Below are 24,459 nucleotides of genomic sequence, written 5' to 3'. Positions count from 1 at the left end.
GAATGGAAGAAAATTATAAAATGAATTTAAATTACTATCATGAAATGAGTAAGTGAAATGAAAGGAAATGAAAAGAAAAAATGAAATGTAAGAAAAATTAAATGAAGGAATTGAAATGAAAGAACGAAATGTAAAAATGAAATTAAATAATGAAACAATAAAGGAATAAGAGAATGAAATGAAAAATTACATGCAAAGAAAGAATGAAAAGACTGTATTATATGAAATGAAATGAAATTAAATTAAATTAAATAATGAAATAACCGAAGAATGGGTTGAAAGAATGAAATACAATGCAATGCAATGCAATGAAATGGAAAAATTATAGGAAATTAATTGAAAAATAAAAGATGAAAAGAAAGAAAGTAATGACAGGATTAAACTGAAGAATAACATGAATGAAATTAAAAGAATGAAGTGAAAGTATGAAATAATGAAATTAAATGAAATAATGAACTTGAAAGAAAAAAGAAATTAAATTAAATTAAATCATATGAAGTGAAACAAAACTAAATGAAATTAAGTTAAAGAATGATATCAAAGAATGAAGTGAAAAATGAAAGAATTAGTTTACATGTAATGAAATGTAATGTAATGTAACCGAATTTAATGAAATGAAATGAAATTATTAAAAAAGGAAATGAAATGAAAGAGGGAAATTAAAGGAAAGAATGAATTTAAATAAAAGGCATGAAAATAAATGAAAGAATGAAAGAGAATAAAATGAAAGAATGCCTTGAAAAATGACATGAGAGAACAAAATGAAATTAAATGAAAAATGAAAAATTAAATGAAAAATGAAATTAAAGAATGCAATGAAATGAAATGACATTCAATGAAATAAAATTAAATATTTAAATGAAATTGGATAGAAGAATGAAATGAAATCAAATGCAATGAAATTAAATTAAATTAAGGAATGAAAGGCAATGAAATAAAATTAAAAAGCAAAAGAAAGTAATAAGTGTAGTAAATGATAGACAAAAATGAAAGAATGATAGAATGAAATGAAAGAATGAATTCATGAAATGAAATCATGCACTGAAATGAAATCATGCACTGAAATGAAATGGAAATATGCACTGAAAGGAAATAATGAAATAATGCACTGAACTGAACTGAAATTAAACTAAATTAAATTAAAACAAAACAAAATGAAATTAAATGAAAGAATGATATTGAAGAATGAAGTGAAAGAATGCAGGAAAGAAATCGAATAAAATTAAATGCAATTAAATGTATCGTAATGTAATGAAATGAAATACTGAAATGAAATAATTAAAAACTTGAAGGAATGAAACTGAAAAATGAATACAGATTAAATGAAAAAATCAAATGAAATTGTATTAAATTAAATTAAGGATGAAATGACATGACATGAAATGACATGAAATGACATGAAATGACATGAAATGAAAGGAAAGAAGGTAATGAAAGAATGAAATTAAATAAAAAGACATTAAAATAAATGAAAGCATGAAAATGAAATGTGAATTTACTAGAAATTAAATTAATTTAAATGAAATGTAATTAAATTAAATTAAGTTAAATTAAACATTGAAATTAAATGAAATGATGTTATGAAATGAAATGATGAAATGAGATGAAATCATAAAGTGGAATCATGAAATGACAATATGAAATGAAATGAAATGAAATTAAGTGGAATTAAATGAAAGAATGAATTGAAATGAAAATATTTTATTTCTTTATAGCATTATTTGAGTTATTTAATTATTTCATTATATCTTTACAGTATGTCTTTATTTCATTGTTTCCTTATTTTATTATTCTTTTCATTATTTCTTTTTGTTAGTAGTTCATTTTCTCATGTCACTATTTCATTCTTAGGTTTCATTTCATTTCATGCCATGTCATTTCATGTCATTCCTTCATTTAATTTTTCATTTCTTTCATTCATTTGGTTTCTTTCATTTTTTCTTTCACTCTCTCTTTTCATTTTCCATTTTCTTTCATTTTTCATCTCCTTCTTTCATTTCCTTTCTTTTCATTAAATTTCATTTTAATCTTTCATGTAATTTGCCGTTTCATTCTTTAACCAGGGGTTTTACGGCGTCATAGGGGAAGACAGGGAGTCGAACATACGCTACCCCTTTGGCGATTTAGACCGTGCAAGAGAAAAGCACCTTGGAGATGACCAGGAGGCGGCTCTGAGGCCCCTTATAAAGACAGAAATAACTGTCGGGGTGTGGAATTTGGATAATGAGGTGGGGATTCCTGTGCTCAAAGAACCGTTAAGACTGACCTTGGCATCTCTTGGCATCTCTTGTGCGACCCGGGGGAGCGGAGACTCGCCTGCAGATAAGGAGGGGGCCCCGTGGAGGCAGGACAGCTCTGCTTGTGGTCAGCAAAGACAGCGAGATAACAGGAACCTGAATGGGTCTTTGTTTCTTCCAAAGGCTTCGTGTCCCATCACTGACCTTTGCCTCATTACCGGTGAAATGCATATTCCAACTCACACCCTGCATATGCTAATGAAGATTAAAGAGATCATGCTAAACATGTATGACTATAGCACTCGTCTCTCCACCCAAATCATGCTACACATCAAATGGGGGGGGGGCGGGGGGAACCTCGTAGTTTTTGGGGATGAAAGACAGAGAAAATGATTGTAAAAGTGGGAGAGAAGAACCTCTACACCTGACGGAGCTGTCGACGGGCTGCGTTCTCTTCCCCCACCCCAGGCAGGGACGGCTCTCTGGGAACGCGCTGCGCCTCCCACCCTCCGGGTGACAGTTATCCCCGGGTTCGTGTATTACTGTCAAGTCTGCTAGCAAGATTAACCTTAATTAGTAGCACTATTGCAGTTAGTGACTTTATCAACAGCAATCTCGAATCTGTTTCCGTCGCTTTCAATAAAATAACTGATTTTGATTTTTGTGCACCTGCTCAGTGCAAGTCCTTTCTCTGGGGCTCTGATAAACGAATCAGTGAAAGTCCCGGGACTCTGACAGACAAATTTGGAAACCACATTCCTTTTAACACAACATGAGGCTGATGAGGAACCGGAAATAACGACCCACACCGTTCCTTATTCCCCCACTGATGTAGCAAAAATTCAGGAGAAATATTCAAGAGAATCAGGAGAAACAGAGACAGAATATGTGCGGAGAGTCTCGCTTACGGGTGGGGATACCATAATGTTGTCCGAGGAGGTGCCCAGGAGTCACTCAATTATGGACAGAGAATGGGGTTTATGAACACAGGAGGGACTAAGGCTCAGGCAAACCTCCGAAGGATAGCGGGACAAGGGGAACGGAAACAGCAGCATCCCACAGGCCCCTGTTCCCAAACCCATCAAAGAAGGATGCCGAACACTCGGGATCATAGGAGATATGCTCTGTGGGCCGAAGGCATTGCAAAAGGGATTCCGAGGGAGGTCATGGACAAATTGCCCACGCCTAACCTGGAGGCATTAGTCAGGACATGGAAAGGACTCCAGGACAGCCAATGGCTCCCTCCTATCCTGAGAAAGGCCGGAGCCAAACGCCCTCTCCAATCCACCGCATAGGGACTTGATTGATTTAAGGGGCCCTGGTTTGGGAAACTCCCCTTAACCTGTATGCCTGCACAGCCACCGATGCCCATAGAGGGGAGCGTAAAATTGACACTCGGTGCATTATCCCTTCCTTTTAAAACCGGTCCTCGTTGGACTGGGGTTTCTGGGTTTTTTCTGTTCTCTTTTAGGAGGAAATATCACAGGTGGTTAGAGAAGACCTACAGTCAAGCCTATAATGAACAGTGATTGTGAGCATTTGCAGCCGGCGTAGATCGACAGGCTAGTAACTGCACAAACCATCGCTGCTGGCTCGCTGATCTTTGCGGAATGTGTCTATTGGCACCACGAACATTGGTTTGGGGGATCCTTTTCCTCTCCCTTACTGCCACAAGCGGCTGGGGAGATGAGGCCCCAAACCTTGCCTGGGAAATGATAAAGGGCTTTATGAGAATACGGGGGCAACCGGATCAAGGAGGATATATTACTTTACCCCGAGCAGCTGAAGAGGGGCTGAGATTTTTCATGATGCCGGTGAATTTGAGGTTTATTTTGAACACGACTAATGCCACCTCTCTTACATTTTTGGCAAAGAAGTGGACGACTGTAAACCTTGATAGCCAGGTACGATGGAAGGGTAAGCCGCTGATGGGAGGTGACATCTATGAAACATGGAAGGAGCCTCCTAATTTGTCTAGGAATGCCACGTTAATGAATCTGCTCTGTAATGTTACCAGGCCTTTGTTTAACGTAACGGTCCTGTCTCCAATAGAAGGATCAAACCCTTTGTTACGATGGGGCAATTTGTCTAGGGGTAATACTACTTTTGAATAATTGTCAGTATCCACGTAGACCTTACCCGTGGGATCCGATGCTCCATCCTCTCCGGAAGCCTGATCCCTTTGAAGCCAAGTATATGACAAAGTGGGAACCAAGTTGGCGCATCCAACTCCCCAAGAGAACACAAAGATCTCCAAAAGATGGAACTAAGCTGATCTGGGCCTGGTCTGGATCTACTACAACACAGCCCCCCCAAGACCCTCAATTCAAACCACCCGTTGGGGGCCACCCAGTCCTCTTTTTAACTGTACCAAGGTGATGACATGTGACACTGGACCTGGAGATCCTCCTGAAACATGGTTGATTAGTAGGCTCAGGACCCTGATCAGAGATATGTGCACCTGTTGGGGATACGCATCAAAAGGGTGGCAAAATCAAGATTCACCTTGTAACACCACCAATACCTCCTACATTCCCTCAGGTGGCATCCCACATACGCATTGTCCTATAAAGGGAACCCCCCTGGAGACAGAGCCGCAAATAACTGTCATAAGGTTTGCTGACCATTATCATTGCAAGACAGCTGTATACACGGCTCCTCTGGGGTTGGCTTGGGGATGTTCCGATGGAAAGTTCTAGTCATATTTAACATTGGAACAACATGCGGGATTGAAGTGTGGTGTTGGAATCCCCTCTTTGTGTCCCTCTAGAGTATTTAGTTTCACATCCTACCGCCACAGAACACGCATAGAACACGGTAATAACCCCACAGCACGGCCCGGGTGGGGCTTCCCTTGCAAGCGCTTTCAAAAACCAGCCCCACGGCTTGACTCAAAAGCCTGACGGAGCCGTGAGCCTGCAGAGTCCGTGCTCCCCTTCACAGGGACCTGGATGCTCTGGCAGAGCCCTGGGGGCAACTTATTGAGCTTGTGCTTGTTAACGAGAGGGAAGTTCTAGAGAAAGACCTTAACAGGGACAGAAATCAGCTGACTTCCCATGCAAGGGACATCAACACAACACCTCCAGAACTGGACTGACCGACCCACGCGTTCAGCAAGTCAAACTTCCGCCAAGCTGCTAGCTCAAGCTAACGCAGCTTGACACCTTAAGCCACTTGCTTACTTTGACTACAACTCCGCCACCGTTTGGCCCGTACCTTAACCCGCTTCCCAAAGGCCCTGCCTGTGCTGCCGGAGCCGGTTGAGCCGGGAGATAGAAGGCCCCTTCCCTGGGCTCCCGGGCCCACAGACCCCCAGGGCTGCAGCCCCCCGATGCCCCCGACCTCCCGGGGTGACCCCTTCCCCCGGACACCCCCGCTGCCCCCGGACCCCCCCAGTTGCCTCTGGGGTGACCCCCTCCCGCGGGCCCCCCTCCCCCGAAGCCCCCAGCTCCCACCGGGGAGCCGGGCCGGTCCCCTCCCGCCCCAGACCCACGGCTGCACGGCGGGACCCCCGCCCGCCCCCCAGCATCCCGTGCCGGCTCCCACCACCCCGGGGCCGCAGGCGGCCCCAAGACCCCCTCCAGCCCTCCCCGGGCCGCCGGGCCGGCCTCCCCCCGCCGGGGCTCGGGGCAGCCCGGAGCGGCACCGCCCCGCTCCCCTCCCGGTTCCCGGCAGCCCCCGCCGCCCACTGCTCGATCTCCAGGGCCGCCCCCTTCCTCTTCTCGCACAGCGCGGCGTTCAGCGCCCGCACCACGCCGGGCGACAGCGGCGCCAGGTCCCGCTCGGCGATCATGGCCCCGCCGGGCCCCGCCCCGCCGCCAGGGGCGCCCTTTCGCCGATCGGGCCCCTCCCGTTGCCTCAGCACGGGCTGGATGGGACGCGCTGCTGGGTTTATTCCAAAGAGACCTTTAATTACCCCCGCAGTTAATTAACGAACGCCCACGGCCAGAAGCAGCGTGGCCCAGGGACCCCAGGAGGGGCACGAGTCACGGCTGAGGGGGCAGACCCCGGAGGTAGTACACCCAGGAGACCCCCGGCCCCTGACCGCCGGCAGCCCCGGGGCAGGAGACCACCATCCTGGTGGCGACGGGGGCCGGGGCACCCTGGAAGGCGACGGTGATGAGGGCAGTCTTCTTGGAGCGCCAGCTCTCGGGGCCCCTGAGGGTGAAGGCCGGGTGCTCCACCCTGTACTGGAAGGCCGTGGGCTGGAGGAAGACGTTTTTGAAGGGGATGGAGGTGGTGCCGCCGGCCTTGACGGGGAAGGGGCCCTGGGGCTTGGGCGGGAGGGCGAGGCCGAAGAGGGGGATGCTGTACTCCCCCCCGAGCCGGGAGGAGAGCCGCAGCGTGGCCCTGACTTCGCCCAGCTGGCAGGGCTCGTAGGTCACCTCCACGCTCACCGCCGAGCCCCCGGGGCTGGCGGGGGCCACGCTGATGGTTCTCTCTGTCTGGAAGTCGGGGCAGTCGGTCTGCGCAGGGGAGAGAAGAGACGGGGTGGCGGGTCACAAAAGCAGAGCCGGCACCTCGGGGAGAAAGCGATGGTCCCCCGCCATCACGCAGGCCGGGGTCCCTCTCCCCTGCCTGTCACTGCACCTGTCCCACCCACACCATACCCCTGGTGAGCACCCACGATCGACGGCCACGAGGACTGTCCAAACCTGCCGAGCAGGGACAACCCTGCACCCAAACCCCAAGAGACCCTTCTGCCAGAGCTGGGGTTTAGGGTGGAAGTCCAGACCCCACAGAACCTGCAAGAGCAGCTCCAACAAGGGCAGCAGAGAGGGGTCTGCGAGTGAGGACAGTCCAGCTAGAGATAGATCCAGTGTCGGTGGGAAGACCCCCGGGCTCACGTGGCTGCCCTGGCTACGCCAGGGCAGGATCCCTTGACAGAGAGGGCTGATGCTGGCCAGATGAGCTGCCTCCCCCCAAAAGAGCCCAGGGAAAGCTGCGGTCACCTGGAGGAGGTAGTCTGTCTTCTGTCGGGCATAATTCGTGATTTCAGTGGTGATGGTCTGACTAGAGCCCAGGGTGGTGCGGAAGTAGAGGGGCTTCTCCGTCCTGCTCGTGGTGGCTTTCAGGTGCAGGTTGTAGTAGAAAGAGCCCAAATCGCTGCTCTGAAGCACCAGGCGCCCGCTGCTCTCACCTATTTTCATGGGCTGGTACTCAAAGACAAGGTCAGCCTGGGAGGGATGAAGGGAAAAGCCACTGGGTCAGGCAGAGATGGGGAAGGCAGGGCCCAGGATGGGGGAAATCGGTCCCTGGTGTGCTCACGCAGTGCTGGAAGGCAGCCCAGCACCCTCCCTCGCTCCAACTCCTTCTCTCTGGGTCAGAGCCCTGCTGCATATGGGGGACAGTTCACTTGGGGGACAGTCCCCAACATCTGAGCGCCCTCCAGCACTATCCCAGAAGCTTCCCACCCTAAAATGCCCCTATACTCCCCCAGGTCACACAACGCCTCCTGTCAATCCAGGCTGCAAACACCCTGCCAGTGGGGTGAGGCATGCCCTGCAGCCACTCCAAACTGAAAATACCCACGCTAAGTAAGGAGCATGTGGCACAAGGACCTGCCACGTGAGGCCTGATGGGAGCATATCACAAGGGGCAGCATGGCAGACTCCACCAACACAGGGCGATTCCCGCTAGGGATATTCTCACACACTGCTTCACCTCCAGATTACTAGCAGGTCGGAGCTGTCACCCTTGGAAAGAAGCCCCAGATGGTTCATGTAGGGCAGAGCACCCACTCCCAGAAAGGCTGCAGGAAGAGGAGAGCGTACAGGACGAGCTTTGCTCCTACCTCCGACTGTGCAGGAACAGTGAAATGTGGGGGAACGTTGACATCGGGCACTTTGCAATCTGTGGCAAACGTCACCGGGACAGGCAGAGGGTTCTCCACCTTGACGGTGGAAGACACTCTCTGCCGAACAGCGGCGGTCATTTCAACAGTGCTGAGGGGTCCCGAAGCGGTGGCCTTGAAAGTCACCATGTAGAACAAGTACTCCTTGGTCACCTCGTTGAGGAAGGTCACCTGAATGAGAGAAAAAGGGAAGCACTATATAAAAATATACCAGCTGTGCTAAGCCAGCCCAAAGAACCCTCCAAGCCCAGCACCCTACTTCCAAGAACAGTGGTAAGCAGCCACCCAGGAAGAGTGCCAGACTGGGGAAAGCATGTGTGGTATTTCCACTCTGGAGTCTCCTGATTGCCTATTGCTTCCAGCTCACCAATGGCCTGACCCACCTGTGCTCTGCAGCCCCCAGTGGGACCCTCGCAGAGACTGACACGTGAGTGGGGCACGTGGAGAGGTGCCTGCTGTTCAGTACCCACCCAGGACACCTACAAGCCCACCAGTGGGCACGTGGAGGTATGAAAACAGGCACGTAGCTTCTCAGTGAGCAAACAGCTCCTTGAAGGGCTCCACAGTCTGGTGTCCACACTTACCGTTGCGTTAAAGACTCCTTCCTTGTAGGAAAGGAACGTGAGCTTGTAGTCCTTTTTGGCAGAGCCTGGCACGTCAATGTAGTCCAGCCCCTGCAGCACAGAACTGCTTTCCAGGTTTTCTGGTTTGAGTATGTCCACTACCACGAGGAACCTGTGGGTGAGAAGAATGCAGTGAAGCTCAACGGGAAGGACTCCCATAGGATACCCATCGTGGGGGGGCACAACACAGCTCCTCACACCCTCAATGCCTCAGGCAGAGGGAGACAGCTCTCATCCCCTCGGAGGAAAACCCTCCAGGATGGGTCTGCATAGGCAGAACGTGGGTAGGGTGATCCCAGACACCTATGGCCAGAAATGGGCCGAGGAGAATAAAAAGCTTGCAGGAAGGACCTTCCGGGCAGTGGGAAGCCCTTCCTTGTGCTGCTGCAGGGATTGCTGATGGGACGAGACTTCCTGGGCCGGACTCACCTCTGCGGTCTGTTCAGCCAGTTGGAAACAGGGATGAGCTCAGTGTAGGAAGTCCGACATGGTACCTGCCGGAAAATGGTCCCTGAACACTTTGGGGCCTCAGCAGTCCCTTGCAAGAGGTAGTACAAGCCTGTCCCATCCGGCAACGGGAAGAAGATGGAGCCCTAGAGACAAGAAATAGGATAAGTGAGCTCTCCTGCTCTCTGCCTGGATGAGTTACTGGCTCGTGAGCACACCTGGCCAGTCCCATGTCTCAGGCTGTCATTTGAGCAGCTTTGAGCAGGTCCAGCTGGCAGAGCTGTGACCGCAGCCCTGTGTCCCACGCAGGTGGAGATGGCAGTGTCATACCCGCTCGGGCTGGCACAGCCACGGGACACAGAGGCAACACGTCTGGGCAAGGCAAGGAAGCACCAGCCCTGCAGCAGAGCTGGTCTGACCGTCCTAGCACCCTTTTACTTGCCTTACTAATGTGGGCACGTCAGCTGCCAGCCCTGTGCTTGTGCAGGGACAGCCGTGGTAAGGGGGTGGCAGTCCCTACTAAGCTTGACTGCCCCGGCAGTGCTGGGATTAGCCCCAGCATTACTGCCAGGAGAGCAGCCTGTAAGCTAACACGGCAGGGTCCCACCAGCCAGGGTGGGCCACGAGAAGCTCTCATCCCAGTACTCATCGGGTGCCAATGGGTCACAGCCACCTGCCTGCAGCACCTCCTCTGCCTCCAGAGCAGCATGAAGAGTCCTGCAGTTTTCAGCAAGGCTGTACATTAAAAAGATACTGAGCCTATGCAACCCTACAGGGCACAGATCTGCTCCGCACCCTGGAGATTGAGCCCAGAAGTCTCTGGCCTCCACTCTTGCACTGGCCTAAATTCTGGCGTGGTGTAAGATCAGCTAGAGGGGGCCAAGGGGCAGGTGTCTGACACCCACCTCCAGCACCCCGGAGCCATTTGGAATTGACCCCCTTGATTTAAGAGCTTGTCCCTGGTGCATCTCAGAAATAGTGCTCATGGAAACAGAGGGGCCAGTCACCCTACCTGCCCAGCCTGAGACCTGCAGGAAGGGCTCTTTTCACATCACCAAAGGTGATGTCAAGAGAGATGTCTGTGTTGTTTCCCACCCGACTGCTCATGGTGAGGGGGGGCACTGAGAAATGGCAGGGCAGCTTCGCCCCTCTCGTTCCCTGCATGCTGCAAAAGGACCCCAGCAGGGCAGTGCTGGCAGAAGCAGTCGCGCCCAGGGCTTGGGGAGCCTGTGCAGCCCACAGGGCTGAGCACGGGGCGGGTCTCCGAGCCCCCCTGGGCTGCACAGGCAGGGACCAGGAGCTGCACAGAACGAACTTCATTTCCTGGACCTTCAGACAACCTGGTTTTTCAGGTGAGCTGCTCCAACACATTTAATGGTCAGTCCAGACTTCCCACCTGCAGTTTCCTTACACCTGGCCTCTAGCCACCAAGAAATCCAGCTTCCAACATGGGATCACAGGATAATTTCAGCTTGGAGGGGACCTCTGAAGGTCATCTTGTCCAACCCTCCTGCCCAAAGCTGGGTGAGCTATGAGGGTCATGCTACCGAGGGTCAGCGTGCTGGCACAGCTCACATACCTGATGCTGCTTCTTCTCAGAGCTCATCGTTAGGGGTTGGTAAGTGATCTTGTAGGGCTTGTTTTGTTGATTGGCCTCTAGATGGAAAAATTCAGGCCCCTTCCAGTGTTCCCCCTCAATGACAGGTTGCGCGGTCCAGGCCTCATTGCTTGGGTTGGACAGGAGGATGGTCTGGCTGTGCTCCTGGCGCACGTCGCATGCGAAAGTCAGTGTCTGCAACAGAGGAGCACAGAGGCTGCTTGGCCATACCGAGGAATCCTTTCCACTCGGACTCTGACTAGCTCTACGCACAGGGAGCAGCTTTTCCTCGTCGTACGCAAAATTCCCGTTTGAGCCATAGATTTTGGTGTAAACCAAATTGTCGGTTCTTAGAGAGGGAGAGGAAGGGGTGTTTTGCATGCTGGGTGAAGGGGGATGCCGCCTCCCAAGGAGGGGAGAAAGAAAATGGGGAGTCCTGGAAGGAAATCTCTCCTGTGCAAGGACAAGACCTGCAGCCGCACAGCCCCTTCGTGGGCAGAATGGAGAGCAGCTCCGGGCTCTCTTTTGGGAGCAAGAGCCAACACCCCCCAGCTGCACCCTCCCGCGATGCCCGTGAGGGCCAGGAGTCCTCCAACGCTGCATCCCTGTGCCCTAGGAGCTGGATGCAGACGCCTTGCCCACTCCTAGCGCTGAATGCCCTCCCCAGTCCCGACAGGGAGGAAAAGTGTGGCTGCGCGTGCAATACTGGGAGTACAGCTGGGCAGCTCTGTGGGGAGGGTCTCAGAAGAGCCCTGCAGGGTGTCCCTGCAGCAAGGGTGCTGCAATGCAGAGCCAGGACAGCTGAGGTGCTCGCTGGAGGAGCAGCACCGTTAACAGGGGAGGAAGGCAATTACAGGGCTCAGAAATTCTGGGAATCCTGCCCAACGGTTTTTTTCAGGTCTCTGGGATACCCAGGCAGGATGACAGGCAGGAGCGAGTCTATGCACGTAAATATCCTCCAGTCCCTGCCCTGGGAGAGATGTGGTGCAAACGGTGGTGCAAGGAGAGGACCCATCCTGTCTCTGCTCCAGTTACCTCTTTGGTCACAGGGGTCTCCATGCAGCATCCTGCCAGCGTAAGCCGGAGCGGCTCACTGCCCTGGATGAAGCACTTCAGGTCCTCGTACTGGATAGCGTGGCTCAGCTTAGAGGGGTGGAAGGTCACAACGAAGGGGACATCCATTCCTGGGGAGATGTAACCCTTGGCGGGGCTGATGGAGAAATCTGGCTTGAAGCTCGCGATGTCCCACTTAAACCTTGCCAAGGAAAGCACAAGGACAGGAAGGAAGGATTAGCAATGGGGAGGCTGCGAACGCAACGTGCCGTTTCTAATCCTCTTGTGGGCTTTTCCACCAGATTTCAGGCATGACGCTGAGCCACCTGGCAATAAGGCTTCAGGCTGGCCAGGACTCAGCTGCACCCATCTGTAAACAAGGTTTTGGTTGTATCCCTTGCTAACTTCCAGGGCCTGACTGCACAGCCTTGGCTGCCCAACTCTCCATTGGGACGGAAAAGCAGAGGGGAACTATCTGGGCAAGCTACAGCTCCATCCAACCCTCATCCAAGCTCTCAGCCCTCAGAGAGAACAGGGTTTTGCATTACTTGACTCCTATGTCGCCCGTGTTCTGCATGATGATGCGCCGGGATGTGTAGCTCTGCTGCACCACCGCTCCAAAGCTGAGGTGTTCCTGGTCCAAGCTCACATGGATGCCCTGGCAGGAGCCCCGCACCATGAAGAGGGAGTGCACCAGGCCGTTGCACTCCATCGTCACTTCTTCGGTGAATGGCTGGATGCGGCGTTTTGGGGAGAAGGTCACCTCCACTTTACAGGTGTCACCTTTGGGTTTCAGACTTAGTTCGGTGGTGGGGTTCAAGCAGAGAACCTGCCCAAAGAAATGAGTGGAGACTACTACTACAATTGTAACTACTAGCTCCTGCCCAGAGCAGCTCATAGCTACCAGCAGGCACACCAAAGTGCTCTCCAAGTGAAGGAAGGAGCCTTACCCCAGCTTCTTGGAGCTCTGGCATGGTGGACATGAGACGGAGCTTAAAAGTAAGAGGGGCAGCACTGTTGTTTGCTATGGTGACCATCTTCTTCACCGTCTGTCCGATGGAGAGGGCTCCCAGCTTCACCACCTTTCCTCGTGGTTTCACAACATCAACCTGAGGCAGGAGGGATTAATATAAAGTGAAGGGAAAGAAGGAGAAAAGGTTTTCTGCCACCCTCATGGCAGAAAACCAAAACATGGTAGGCTGGGGAAGAGATGAGGAAAATGAGAGAGAAAGCCATGCTGGCTGCCTGCCACCTGGAGTTTTAGGGTTTGGATTTCATCTCACCTTCATTTTCATGCCCCTTCCTCGGACCTCAACAGTCTGCTGGCAAAGACCATTGATTTCAAAAGGGATGAGCTCATGGTAAGACGCAACCTCTCTGGGATAGAAAGTGATGGGCACCTCCACTGTCCCTCCTGGGCGTAGGACGTGCCCTGGGAAGTCCACCTCCAGGTACGCGGTGTTGGTGAACAAGCAGTTCAAACTGGCAGAAAGCACAGCAAAGAGGAGCAGAGGTGTCACAAGGCTGTGTGCGCTCAGACAACAACATCAGGGCTACTTGGGGCTCTCCTTTCTCCTCCCCCTGCATCTTCAGGATTTCACCCACAGTGGTCACGAGGACATGGAGCAGGCATGCGCTAAGCAAGGGTTGAAGGAGTGTGCGGAGAAGGCCTACCTCATATCCCTGTCTGCCTTGTTTGTGATGACAAGGGTCCGCTGGGCAGGTGGCATCCCAGCATGGTAGATGAAGCAGGCTCCAAAGTCGAGTCTGGTGGTGGAGAAGTGGACAGCGGGCACTACCACGGTGGCCAGGAACACGCAGGTAAACGTGGGACCCTTGCTGATCTGGTGGGGCAAAAGACACCATGAGCCAGGTGAAGAGGTGGGAATTACAACCCCAAACACCAGAGATGGCTGAGGAAGAGGATGGGGGACAGCTGGCTGCAGTGACAATAAGGAAAAGCAAGTACCAAAGGACCCCAGAATAGAAAGAGAAGGCGGAATGCTTGGGCTAAGAGGGAAAGGGTTTTTGAAGAGTCATGGCCCTGCTTTGTGCAGCCATGTGCTGGCAAGACCGTTCTGAGCTGTGGGACCCGACTCAGGAGGGGCCTGGCAAGGAGAAACAGCTCCATCCCCGCGCACATCTAGAGCCCCTCCAAATTAGGGGCAGAGATAGCCTGGGGCATATGTCCTGCCACAAAAGCACCTCCCAAAGTAGTCCTGGATAAGCGCTTAAGTATTAAAATATTCCATTCAGAAGCTGTCAGGCTCTTTATTGCAGCAGCAGGAGCCTCTCTGCCTCGTTCAGGCTCTTCAGTGACGGAGCTCACCCCCAGCCCTGGCCTCCTGCTGCCAAGCTGCTGCGTAGGGAAGGCGAAGGTCCCGTATTAAACACTGGTGCCTCACCTGTAGCGTCAGCTCTACATCCTTTAAAGAGCACATCTTCTGTGGGTGAAACACCAGCTGGGTCTCTGCTTTCCCCTCCGCCTGCACGGTGCCCGTCTGAGGGGTGACAGCAAGGACCTGCTTACGGGCTGGGGGGCCGCTCAGCTCCCACGAGAAGGCGAAGCTGAACTTGCCGTTATTGCGGATGCTGAAGATGCGCTTGATGTTCTCGTTTAGCTGTACCTGCGGGGAGAAGATGGTGAGGATTAGGGCTTGGAGCACATGCAAAGCGCTGGCTGACCCAGCAAGTGCTCCTTCATCTTTCACATTCAGCTAATGACCTGTCTGAAAGATCAATCTCCCTCCCTCTAGAGACCCACAGATGAAGAAAAAACGTTCCCTCTTAGTCAAACATATCTGCAAAGCTCCTGGTTAAGGCCGAATCTTGCAGGGCTTTGTGGGGCAAATGGTTCAGGGAACCAGCGCTGCTCACCTCCTTGAGATCAATGACGTTGACCTCCTGGGCGCTGAGCTCAGTGACACAGCCGTCGCCGTCCTCACAACTGACAGACGCCTTCACGCTGTAGCCGGTGGCCTTGATATTCAAGGAGAGGGGCTGGGTCTTCCTCTTGACATTGCACTTGAGGTTGAAGACCACCTCTCCTTCTAGTGTTGGTGTGAAGATGACTGTAATGGGAAGCCTGGGGAGAAAAGATCCTTTTTGCTCCATTCACTGCCTCTTTGCTTTCTTGGCCCCACATTGCCTGCTCTGGGAGGGCAGGCTGTGCAATGGCTGTGGTGAGACCCCAGGCCTGGGAGAAAACAGGAGCAGCACTCTGCCCTTCCAGGGCCTTCCGCTATGGAGCGAGCCCTGGTGAGAACTGTTTAGGGTATGATGATCCCATGCAATGAAACGGCAGAGGATACAACGACAAGGCAGCAAACCCTGAGCTGACGCTGACCTTACTGCCCTGCCCATGTGCTACAAGGCAGCATTGGGTTAAGACCCCACTTCTGTCCCACACACAGAGGAGGGCACTCCTAGAGACCCCCAGTCTCTCTGATCTATACGACAAGGGTAACAGCCTCTTTGCAAAGAGGAATCATCCAGCTCCCGTGACCGCTGTGCAACGCGGGTGCCACCAAACTGCCTCTTTGTAATTTCTGTGGATAATTTCTGGGTACGTGATCAAACACAATCAAACTACAGAGATTGAAGGAATTACCACCTCTCAGGTGAGCCACAGTAACTGATACAGGATGTTCTCTTATCTTACACCCTGTGGCGAGCCAAAATTCAGCATCTTTTAAGCCACAGCAAAACTGCCTGGAGCTAACGCGTTCTCCTTACACCCAGGCAGGCTATGAGTGGGCACAGGGACATTCGTGGTGGATCAGCAGATGAGCTGGTGACCTCCTTGAACTCATGATCATGTCTGATCACAAGTCACACCTGCAGTTTACAAGAAAAGAGCATCCATTTTCTGACAGGTGATCCTGCAAAACACAGCTAGCTGTGTAAGCCTGTTGCTGTCCCCCATGATGGGCTTATATGCTGCTTGTATGCTTTGCTGCTCTTGGTCGCTTTGCCCAGACCACGCGTGGTGGACTCTGTCACTAAAGGAACACAGAGGAGAGAGGAGACCTTGCACACTTAAGGCTGCTAGCTCAGGGGAATCACAGAGTTAAAACCTCCAAACATGCTTTTGTCATCAAAACTAGAAGATCCAAAGCCTGAACTTCTCCAGGAAGGGGGCCTAGAAGACCGGGGTAACCCCAGCACAGCCACTCTACGGAGAAACCTGAAGTTTCATGGTGTCCCCATTGGGAAGGAACAAAACAAGGCAGACGTATGCTATGGCCAAGAGTCACCGGGTGAATGTGGAGGGGAGAGCGTCTCAAAAGCAAAATGATGGTGCTGCATTTGGCACATGGGAGAGGGAATCTGACCCGTGAGCCCTGTTACCTTGAAAGAGGAGCGATGGAGCCTTCCAGGGGCTCTATTTTCACGGAGGTGTTGCATCCCTCTGAGAAGAGAGAGCTTTCTCTGAAAGCAAAGCTGAAGGCTTCCTTCTCACTGTTGATCATATAGATAGTCTGGCGTACCTCGTGCCCTGGGGAGAGGACAAAGCAGCTGCTGAAAACCTTTTGTTCCTCTGGCCACCAGACCACCACTGCCCACTGTGCTCCTGCCTGCCGGCTGAGCCCAGCAGGCAATCTGCAGTGAGAAGCACTGCCTGCAGCATGGCACGCTCAGGATGCCAACATGGAAACGTACTTCTCACCCCCTGGGCTCCCCCAAATCCCCTCTTGGAAACAGCCCCAACTACATGCTGTATCCCTGACACATGCCTTCCTCCCTTCCCCTTCCTCTCCCTCCTAACACTTGGGTGCCAGGAGCTGGATGCTCTGCTCACAAGTGCCTGTTTCCATTTCCACCTTCCTCGTGGGAGCCTGCTGGAATAACGGGACTGCTGGGCCCCTGGAGAGGTACGCTTCTGAGCACGTAAGCTATAATCATGGTGCTCACCGATTAACAGCAAGTGGAAGTTCAGGTGGGATCTGTCCAGAGTCACGAGCGGGTCGGTGGTGTTGCCCACCAACAGGAACGGGACCGAAATGCTTTGCTCAGGGATTGTAAAGACCCAGAATGATTCTGTGATGTCCAGGTGCCGGGGGATGAATTCAAACTTGATCTGGGGGAGAAAGAGGCAAATGAAGGAAAGTTGCTGCCCCTGGCTGGGTAAGGGGAGTGGGGTGCAGTCTATACCACCAAGAAACCCCCCAAACCTCCACCTTATGTTGCTGTGAGCTCAGAGATAGGCTGTTGTGCCACTTACAGCCCAAAAGCATGGCAGATGCGGGGTACACGGTGAGGACAGGTTCATCTGCCAGCTCAGTTACATTGCAGTCAAAAGTTTCTTCATGGTCTTGGCAAGCTCACAGAGACATGGGATGCCCAGTAGGTGTAGATATAGCTGGTGTTAAATTGGCATACACGTGTACCTGATCTACTTTCTTAATTTTCTGCACCCACCTCTGCTTTCTTCCCTGGCTGGATCTGACCTCTCTCTGTCAGGCAGAAGAAAGCCACCTGCTCTGGTGGGGCTTCAGGGTCTTGGCAAGTCCACTGGAAGGAATACACGGAACTGGTTGGGTTCATAACCCTGATGGTCCTAGGCACACAAAGCAAAAAAAAGGACTACTAAGGTCGTGTTGGGATGTTAATGACTCTGTCCTGTAGCAGACATCAGGCACTGCCAATCCTGCACACCATCTGGAAGGGGTTATTTGGTACAGGGGAACGACGTTGGGAGCACAAACATTTCACCTGCTTTCTAGGGGCCCTGTTTGTCTCTCAGGTGGCTAAAAATTAATGGCTATCAACAAAGAAATTAGCAAAGAAATTAGCCAAAACCTCTTGCATATTAAAACAGTGAGATCAAGTGAAAGTGGTAAAATGAAGTCCAGCAAGACTCCTTTAGAAGATAGTACTCTCTGTTGTGGTTGCAGCCTTTGCTGACCCTGTCTAACTGGTATCTCAGAGGTGCAAGAATGTCCCAAGGATGCTCTTCAAAGGGACAAAGGTTGTACTGGCCACATGACATGGGCTGGGGATACGTGGTCCTCCCAGACTGACCCATACCTTACTGAAGACAAAGAACAAAAAATTGGCCAGTTGGTCTTCAGTGACCAGCTTGTTCCAGCCCCAAAACAGACTGGTGGCCAAGTCTCAGCAGATCACAGACAAGGTACCTCGGGGCTTGGAAGAGTAGCTAGAGAGGTCTCTGGTTAAGGAGGGTGACTAGGAGACCACAAACAGGGGAAACCATGCCCACACCTACCTGCTGTTCCTGCCGTGCGCTCCAATTGCCGCAAACTCAATCACTTTTGTGTTGAGATCGAACGTTGCCCCTTTTGGTCCCTGCAACTCTGGGTTGCGCCTTTTTGCAGTGATGTAGTCAGAGTCTTCCAGTTCAAAGTGGCAGTTTGGCATCAAGCTTCTCCCCTTCACAACCACCTCTGGGCACTTCTGATTTGGCTTCAGGTTAGGAATACTAGGAAGAAAGGGACTGGTATTAGCCAAACTAACGTTTCTGGACGGCAGCTGCTTGTCTGTCTCCTTGTACAGCACAGAGCGCTGCATCCTCTCTCCGTGCAAGCGTTGCTCAGCAAATCAAACAGAATTGCACTCCCTGCCATGGGGAGGCAGCAGAGGTGAAATGGCAGAAGCATGACCAGTTATGTGTCTAGAGACCAACCGCAGCACACAAGTTTCTATGTAGGTAAGGAGGCTGTGCTTGTCTGATAAGGAAGCGTAGCTAAGGACTAGCTGGCCCCTTGACAGCCTTTCTGGATCTCTCGTTCCAGATTTTGCAACCCTCCAGGAGCTTAATATTTCATACAATGTCTTTTCCCACTGTCCCATACCTGCTTCTACCAAGGCCGGATGACCATCTTTCTTTGTTGCTGTATGTTAGCTGTTTCTGCTGCCTCTCTGGGGCTGGCTGTCCCCAGGTCTGCACTCCCACCCACCCCAGTCAGAGGTATTACCACGACTATGCATCAGTAGCATGAGTTGAAAAGTGGCTGGACGTTTCCTACCTGCAGAGCATATGGCTCTGAAAGTCCCCCACGTACACCGGAGAGAACTTCATCTGGAAGAGCTGCTCCTGGCCGGCAGCGATGGTGCCGCTGCCGGGCTCGACAGAGAACAGCAGGGCGGCACTGACGGCGTTCAGAGATGAGCTCAGGGAGGAGGAGACGTGCTCCACAGCACGGTCCAGCTGGCTCGAACAACGGCTAGACCGGAGCTTCACAGAGGTACCAGAAGTGGAGGAAAGGAATTCCCCTGCAATGAGGAAGAGGTTATAGCAGGATATCTTTCAAGGAGAAAATCCTCTGTTCCCAGCAACTCTGCCTTCTGCTGCAGGCGAACAGAAGGGAGGTGGGATGCACTTGGAGCATCCCTGGCCAAGCGCTTTCAGCAGGAGGACTCCCGATGAAGAAGAGGGAGAGCGGTCAGGTTGCTTTTTGCTTCTGTGTTACTGCTTGCTAAATCGTCATCCCAGAAAGTCCTGGGGACGGGTGTGAAAGTGAGGACGGACAGGAGGGACAACTGAGGGTGGGGGGCAGCAAATACAGTGAAAAGGCCCAGCAGAGACCCAGAGAAGCACGTGAATCAAAACACACAACTGAACATCAATCTGTAAAGATATTCAGATGATGGACAGGAAGGCTATGTCTATGTTAGCAAATGAAATGGGCCCAGGACTGAACCCCGCTGCTTCACTCCATGCTGTTAAACTCCCTCCATCTCCAGGACTGGGGAGCTAGATGCAAACTTCTCCTGCAGAACTGTTTCTGGCCAGTGTTCCTTCCCAAACCATACCCAGGAACTAACAGTAGAGATGTCTGGTGTTACAGCATCTGGGAAAATTTCTGGGCGCTGTTTCACATCCCAGCACAGCCAGCCTCAGCGCTTAGCATTAAGGACAGCGTTAAGTCCTGCTCCCCAGCTGCCTACAGAACTGAATTTTGTTTGTTGTGCATGGTGGAGAGAAGGCTTTGGGGAACAGCACTGCTCTGTCCTTCACACCCTTTCCTTCCTTCCTCTTTGTCAGGCTTTCATAACCGACAACCAGCCAGCTAATGGCACAGCAGACCGGCTTCAGCACAAGCGTGCCCCGTGCCGGGGAACAGCCAACACCAGGACCCACAGGGGAGGGAGTTAAGCACATTCAGAGCGTCAAGGACTTTGGTTGAGGTCTCCCAGCTCGGCAATCAGACAAGCTGCTTGTGCTAGGAAACGCAAGGCTTGACAGCTCTCCTCATTCCTGTTCCTGATGAGACCTCTTGGACACACAGCCCTGTTTCCCCGCAGAACCACGCTGCTCCCAAGGAGACCACGCGCTCAGACACAAACACATTACTGCACGTTAATGAGTCACGGCCCCGCCGTTGAGCTCCGATGGCTGCTGTGAGCAGGGTCTCCGCCTGCAGCAAACACTCCCGTGCCCGAGTTAGGAGGGTTAATTTAGACAGTGACTTTGCTTTTGCTGTAGACTGGGGAATTGCACACAGACAGTGTCTGCAGGTCAGCGAACCCATTGTTACACTATCAATTTTCCCAGTCTCAGAGACTTGCCAAAGAAGTGCCCTGATGTCCCCCTTCCCAGTCCCGACCCACCACGTGGCTCTCCCCTGAGCCAGGCCCAGCTCCCGCGCAGAGCACAAGCGTCAGAGCAAGTGTAGGAGGGTCTGGAAGGCAGAGAGGGGGCAAGGAGAAAGTCTCCAGCTGCAGCTGGGAAGATGCTGGTGAAGGTGGGTGACCAGACAGGGATGAAAAAGCAATTCATGCTCTGGGTTGAAGTGGTATAGTCTTCTCACAAAGCCCTCAGCTACCAACTGAAACACCCCGGGCACCCCCAGCTGCCACAGAGAGCTAGTGCCTTACCATCCAGACTGGGCAGGAGCAGCTCCCCAGTATGGCTCACCGCCCTTTCATCCTCCACAGCCCTCATCCAGGTGTATTCCAGGGCCACATTCCCTGTATTGGACAGCTGGAAACTGAAAAGCAAGGAGGAGGCATAAAAAGAAAACGTCCAATAAATACCAAGCAAGTAGAAAAGTAACCCTGTACGGTGGCCTCCCGGCACCCCTTTCTTTATGCTGAGTAGCATCTTCTTCCCCAGACAACTCTGCCACGTCTAGATCGCTGCCCTGGGCTGCCCCGAGACAAAGTATTTCAAAGTTTGGAAGTTTAAGAGGAAATGGCAGACATGGTGACCATGAGAATTAATCCAAGGGTCTTACTCTGGTCTTTATGTCTCGGTTTGGCGTTATTTTGACTCAAAACTCGTCTTCAAGCAGATAAGGACAGGCAACACACAATGAAAGCAAAACCATGGTTGTTCTCAGCAGAAAGGCATGGCAGGATGGCAACCACCATCTCCTGCTTGGCTTTGTGTGTAGATATGTGGGCCCCAGCACCCAGCCAGGACTTGGAAAGGATGAAACCAAAAAATTATGTGTTTAAAGGGAAGAACAGCAGGTGAGACTGCTCTAGGGAAGCAGACACCGTGTCAGCCCTGGGCAAAGGCAGCTCCCATACGCAGGTCCCTGCCTGGCCTCCAGCACTCACGTGAACGTCCTCGTCTGGAAGAGCAAGGTCTCCTCGAACTGAATCATGTCCGTATCCAGCTTGAACTCGGCGTAGTCAACGACAGCACTGAGGCGAAGCTCCACCTCACGGCTGCTCTTCTCCAGGACAGTGTGAGCTGGTTCTGGCTCTGGCTCGACCACCTCCAAACAGGACAGGAAAGAATCACTGAGCAGAGCCCAGAAAGCCAGGCTGAACAGGGAGTCTTTTGGCCTCCAAAATCAGCCACATAGAGGGGCCAGAAAGGACCATTCCCATTTATTTCCCTGGAAAGATGATAAAACGTGACCCTTCCGCTACAATATTTGTTTCTACCTACTGATCAGAGGAATCACCACGACTGCAAATACACCCATGGGGACTATGGCCGGGTATCGGTCCCCGTGTTTCAACCCTGCAGAGTGTCTGACCTTCTTCCTGGCTCCCCATAAATCTAGCAGGCCCCTAAATTAGGATTAAGTTCCGCTGCTGGAGCTCTGTGGATGGAGAACCCCAAGAATGAACAAACCTAGAAAGCACCTTTTCCTTCTTGTCTTAGGAGAAAGTGCTTTCCAGATGTCTCGGGTGGGGCAACAGCCACACTGGTGGGGGCTGGGGATGGGCATTTTGGGATGGGCACAAACTCACTAGGAAAGTCTCCAACTGCTGATGCTCGGATGGGGAAGAAGTTTGGTTTACAGGTCTTACAATGGTTCAGAAACTAGGGAAGACCCATCACCCAAGACAAGTGTGTTTGGCAAGAATGATAGTAAAAGCAAGAGTTTCTGGAGATGATACTTCTCCGAACTCCTGCATGACTGCCATATAGTGCCTGGGCTGCCCCGTAATGAGATATCCCACACGATATAGAGACCACAACTAAAATCTCCAGTACCAGTACAGACAGAGCTCAGAGCTCACCCGCAATGTGCTGGTGGGCTAGCCAGCATACATGAAAGAGCGCTAGTGTTGCTCTCCACTTTAAAACAAGGGGACAGAGCGCAGTGGATTTAACTCCTTGTTGGTGAAAAGGCACTGATTCAGATGAATAGATTTTAACACCATAAAATCAGCAGAGACTGATAGTTTGCACGTGGCTAAATGTCTCTTGTCAAACTAAACATCTCTCGTCAAAAAGACTTCCCCATCTTGTGCGAGCATAGCAGGTCACTGTGCATCCACCTCTCCCCTAAAAAGCACTGCTGGTTAACCTCACGGATGGATTAAATGTCAGGAGGAAGCAGGAGCCAGCTTAGCCAGCAAGGATGGCGGTCTGCTGCCGTTGGCAGCTCTTTTTGTAGAAGCTCAGTTAGCTTCTTACCTTCTTCTTGAGAGGCCACGTGGCTGCCGGGCCCCTCGGGGCATCCACCCACTTGACGGTGCGCAGGCGGTCGTCCCAGTCGGTAACCAGCTCTGGAGGCAGCTGGAAGGCGATCCTAGCCACCTTACACTTCACAGGGTGCTTTTTGAAAGCGACCGCAACATCCGATTTCAAGGTCACCGTGATGTCCTTAGCACAGCCAGCATGGAGGTGTCCCACCTAGGGAGAACCGGAGAGCCAAGACCAAACTGGAATCACTGGCAAGGGCAAGACTGACAGCAAAGGGATTGATGTGTTGAGGAGCTGTGCCAGGGATCTGCATTCTATTGTGTATTTATCTGAAGTTTGATAGGGAAAAAGTACAAACAAAAGATGCCACCTCCCATAACACGGAGCCTTTTCTGCCGGGCTGACAGCCCTGCCCCAGCAAAGCCAGGGATTGCATCTCCTATGTGGCACTGGAATGGGCTCTCACTGGGACGTGCTGACTCCCTGCTAACTCCTGGCAACCCGCCGGGAAGGGCTCGACCAGCGGGGAAAGGCAGAGCCGTTCAAACTCACCTGGGGGGAGAAGTGAAACGGGGTGTCTGCCAGCCACTCAAACCGCACCGCCTCCCCCCTGCTGCGATTGGTGACGGTGAAGGTCACGGGGTAAGGTGTCCCGATGTGACAGTCCCCGAACTGGATGTGATCCACTCTGGTAGCTGTTAAGAATGAGAGCAAGGGATCTCAGCGTGCTGTGAGGTCCGCCCGCCCCCCTCACACGCACAGACACACGTATGTCCAACTCCTTTCCTCGCTCCAAGCCTTCCTCCCTCTGGGAGGTGCAGATCCCCATCCTACCACTTTCAGAGATACACCCTGACATGTCCCTAAACACGCGGCTGTGTCTGGGCAGAGGGGACATGCGGTGCAGCACGCACGGCCTCTGTGCACAGGGCTGGCCCGCTCACAGACCACCAGACCTCCTTTTAGAGATACTCAGCTGAACGCTGGCATCTCTCACCCTTCCCTCCCAGCCTGCACGCGTCCCCCTTGACAGAGGATCCTCCCTTGTGTTCTCAAGCGTGGCTGCTCTGCAGGCTACAAAAGACAACAGGATCTGTCCGCTAAGTCTGGACCACACCTGCACTGGCACAGGGTGAGCAGAAACGTGTATTTTCCTCTTCCTTGCTCCATCTTGGCAGCCTCTCCTTTCTTACCCTCAATTATGTCTTCTTCCAAATTGCCTTCAGTGTTCTCTTCATTGCTGTCTGCCACTAGTCCATGGATGTTATCAAGCGTGAAGTCATCCTCGTAGCCTTCACCCACCAGCTGAATGTCGGTCTCTTCATAGGGGTTGTCCACCACCGAGAGGTGGATCTTCCCTTCCACACGTTGGGCCAGGTTGGGTTTGAAAAGCACGTCAAACTCTGCTAATTCCCCGTGATGCAGGACCAGGCAAGCGGTGTGGGGCTTCCTCCCTGCACAGCAATGGAAATCAGAGACAAGTGATACAGCTGTGCAGAGGAAATATTCCATTGGGTATAAGAGGAATAAGAGGTTGAAACACAGCTGTCTCTAAGCACAGGTTCTCCCACCACTGGTTCCAGACCCTCCTCCTATATTCACAAGTCTATGAAACCACCATGTATATCACTGCTTAAGCATCTTAACCTTAGGTTAACACACAGCTCTCACTCAAACTTCTCAAGCCGTACGTAACGCTGAGTCAAAGAGCGGTTTTGGCTTTTGTTGGTTGGCTGTGGGCTCAAGGGCTGCCTCTGTTCAGGCTGGTAACTCCCCACATGCAGCAGAGACCT

The 24,459-nt window shown here is 51.9% G+C and overlaps 1 protein-coding gene across 1 annotated transcript in view; it reads right to left on the bottom strand.

Moving 5' to 3' along the window:
- Positions 1–6,223: 6,223 nt before the first annotated feature.
- The window catches only part of LOC132319035 (hydrocephalus-inducing protein homolog), a 148,933-nt gene continuing 130,697 nt past the window's right edge, over positions 6,224–24,459 (bottom strand). The window contains exons 62-84 of the mRNA XM_059828440.1: positions 23,860–24,120; positions 23,219–23,361; positions 22,658–22,876; positions 21,340–21,500; positions 20,653–20,765; positions 18,801–19,047; positions 18,041–18,253; positions 17,233–17,371; positions 16,726–16,891; positions 16,162–16,309; positions 14,689–14,896; positions 14,217–14,438; positions 13,486–13,655; positions 13,095–13,293; positions 12,762–12,920; positions 12,360–12,640; positions 11,794–12,013; positions 10,741–10,953; positions 9,144–9,307; positions 8,676–8,826; positions 8,032–8,262; positions 7,190–7,414; positions 6,224–6,703 (exon numbers count right to left, since the gene is read on the bottom strand). Of these exons, the coding sequence (XP_059684423.1) occupies positions 6,224–6,703; positions 7,190–7,414; positions 8,032–8,262; positions 8,676–8,826; positions 9,144–9,307; positions 10,741–10,953; positions 11,794–12,013; positions 12,360–12,640; positions 12,762–12,920; positions 13,095–13,293; positions 13,486–13,655; positions 14,217–14,438; positions 14,689–14,896; positions 16,162–16,309; positions 16,726–16,891; positions 17,233–17,371; positions 18,041–18,253; positions 18,801–19,047; positions 20,653–20,765; positions 21,340–21,500; positions 22,658–22,876; positions 23,219–23,361; positions 23,860–24,120 (4,733 nt within the window). The remainder of the gene's footprint in view (positions 6,704–7,189; positions 7,415–8,031; positions 8,263–8,675; positions 8,827–9,143; positions 9,308–10,740; positions 10,954–11,793; positions 12,014–12,359; positions 12,641–12,761; positions 12,921–13,094; positions 13,294–13,485; positions 13,656–14,216; positions 14,439–14,688; positions 14,897–16,161; positions 16,310–16,725; positions 16,892–17,232; positions 17,372–18,040; positions 18,254–18,800; positions 19,048–20,652; positions 20,766–21,339; positions 21,501–22,657; positions 22,877–23,218; positions 23,362–23,859; positions 24,121–24,459) is intronic.

The sequence above is a fragment of the Gavia stellata genome, chromosome 23 (assembly GCF_030936135.1).
Source record: "Gavia stellata isolate bGavSte3 chromosome 23, bGavSte3.hap2, whole genome shotgun sequence".
In the NCBI taxonomy this organism is placed as follows: Eukaryota; Metazoa; Chordata; class Aves; order Gaviiformes; family Gaviidae; genus Gavia; species Gavia stellata.
This window is presented reverse-complemented; position numbering and strand designations above follow the sequence as displayed.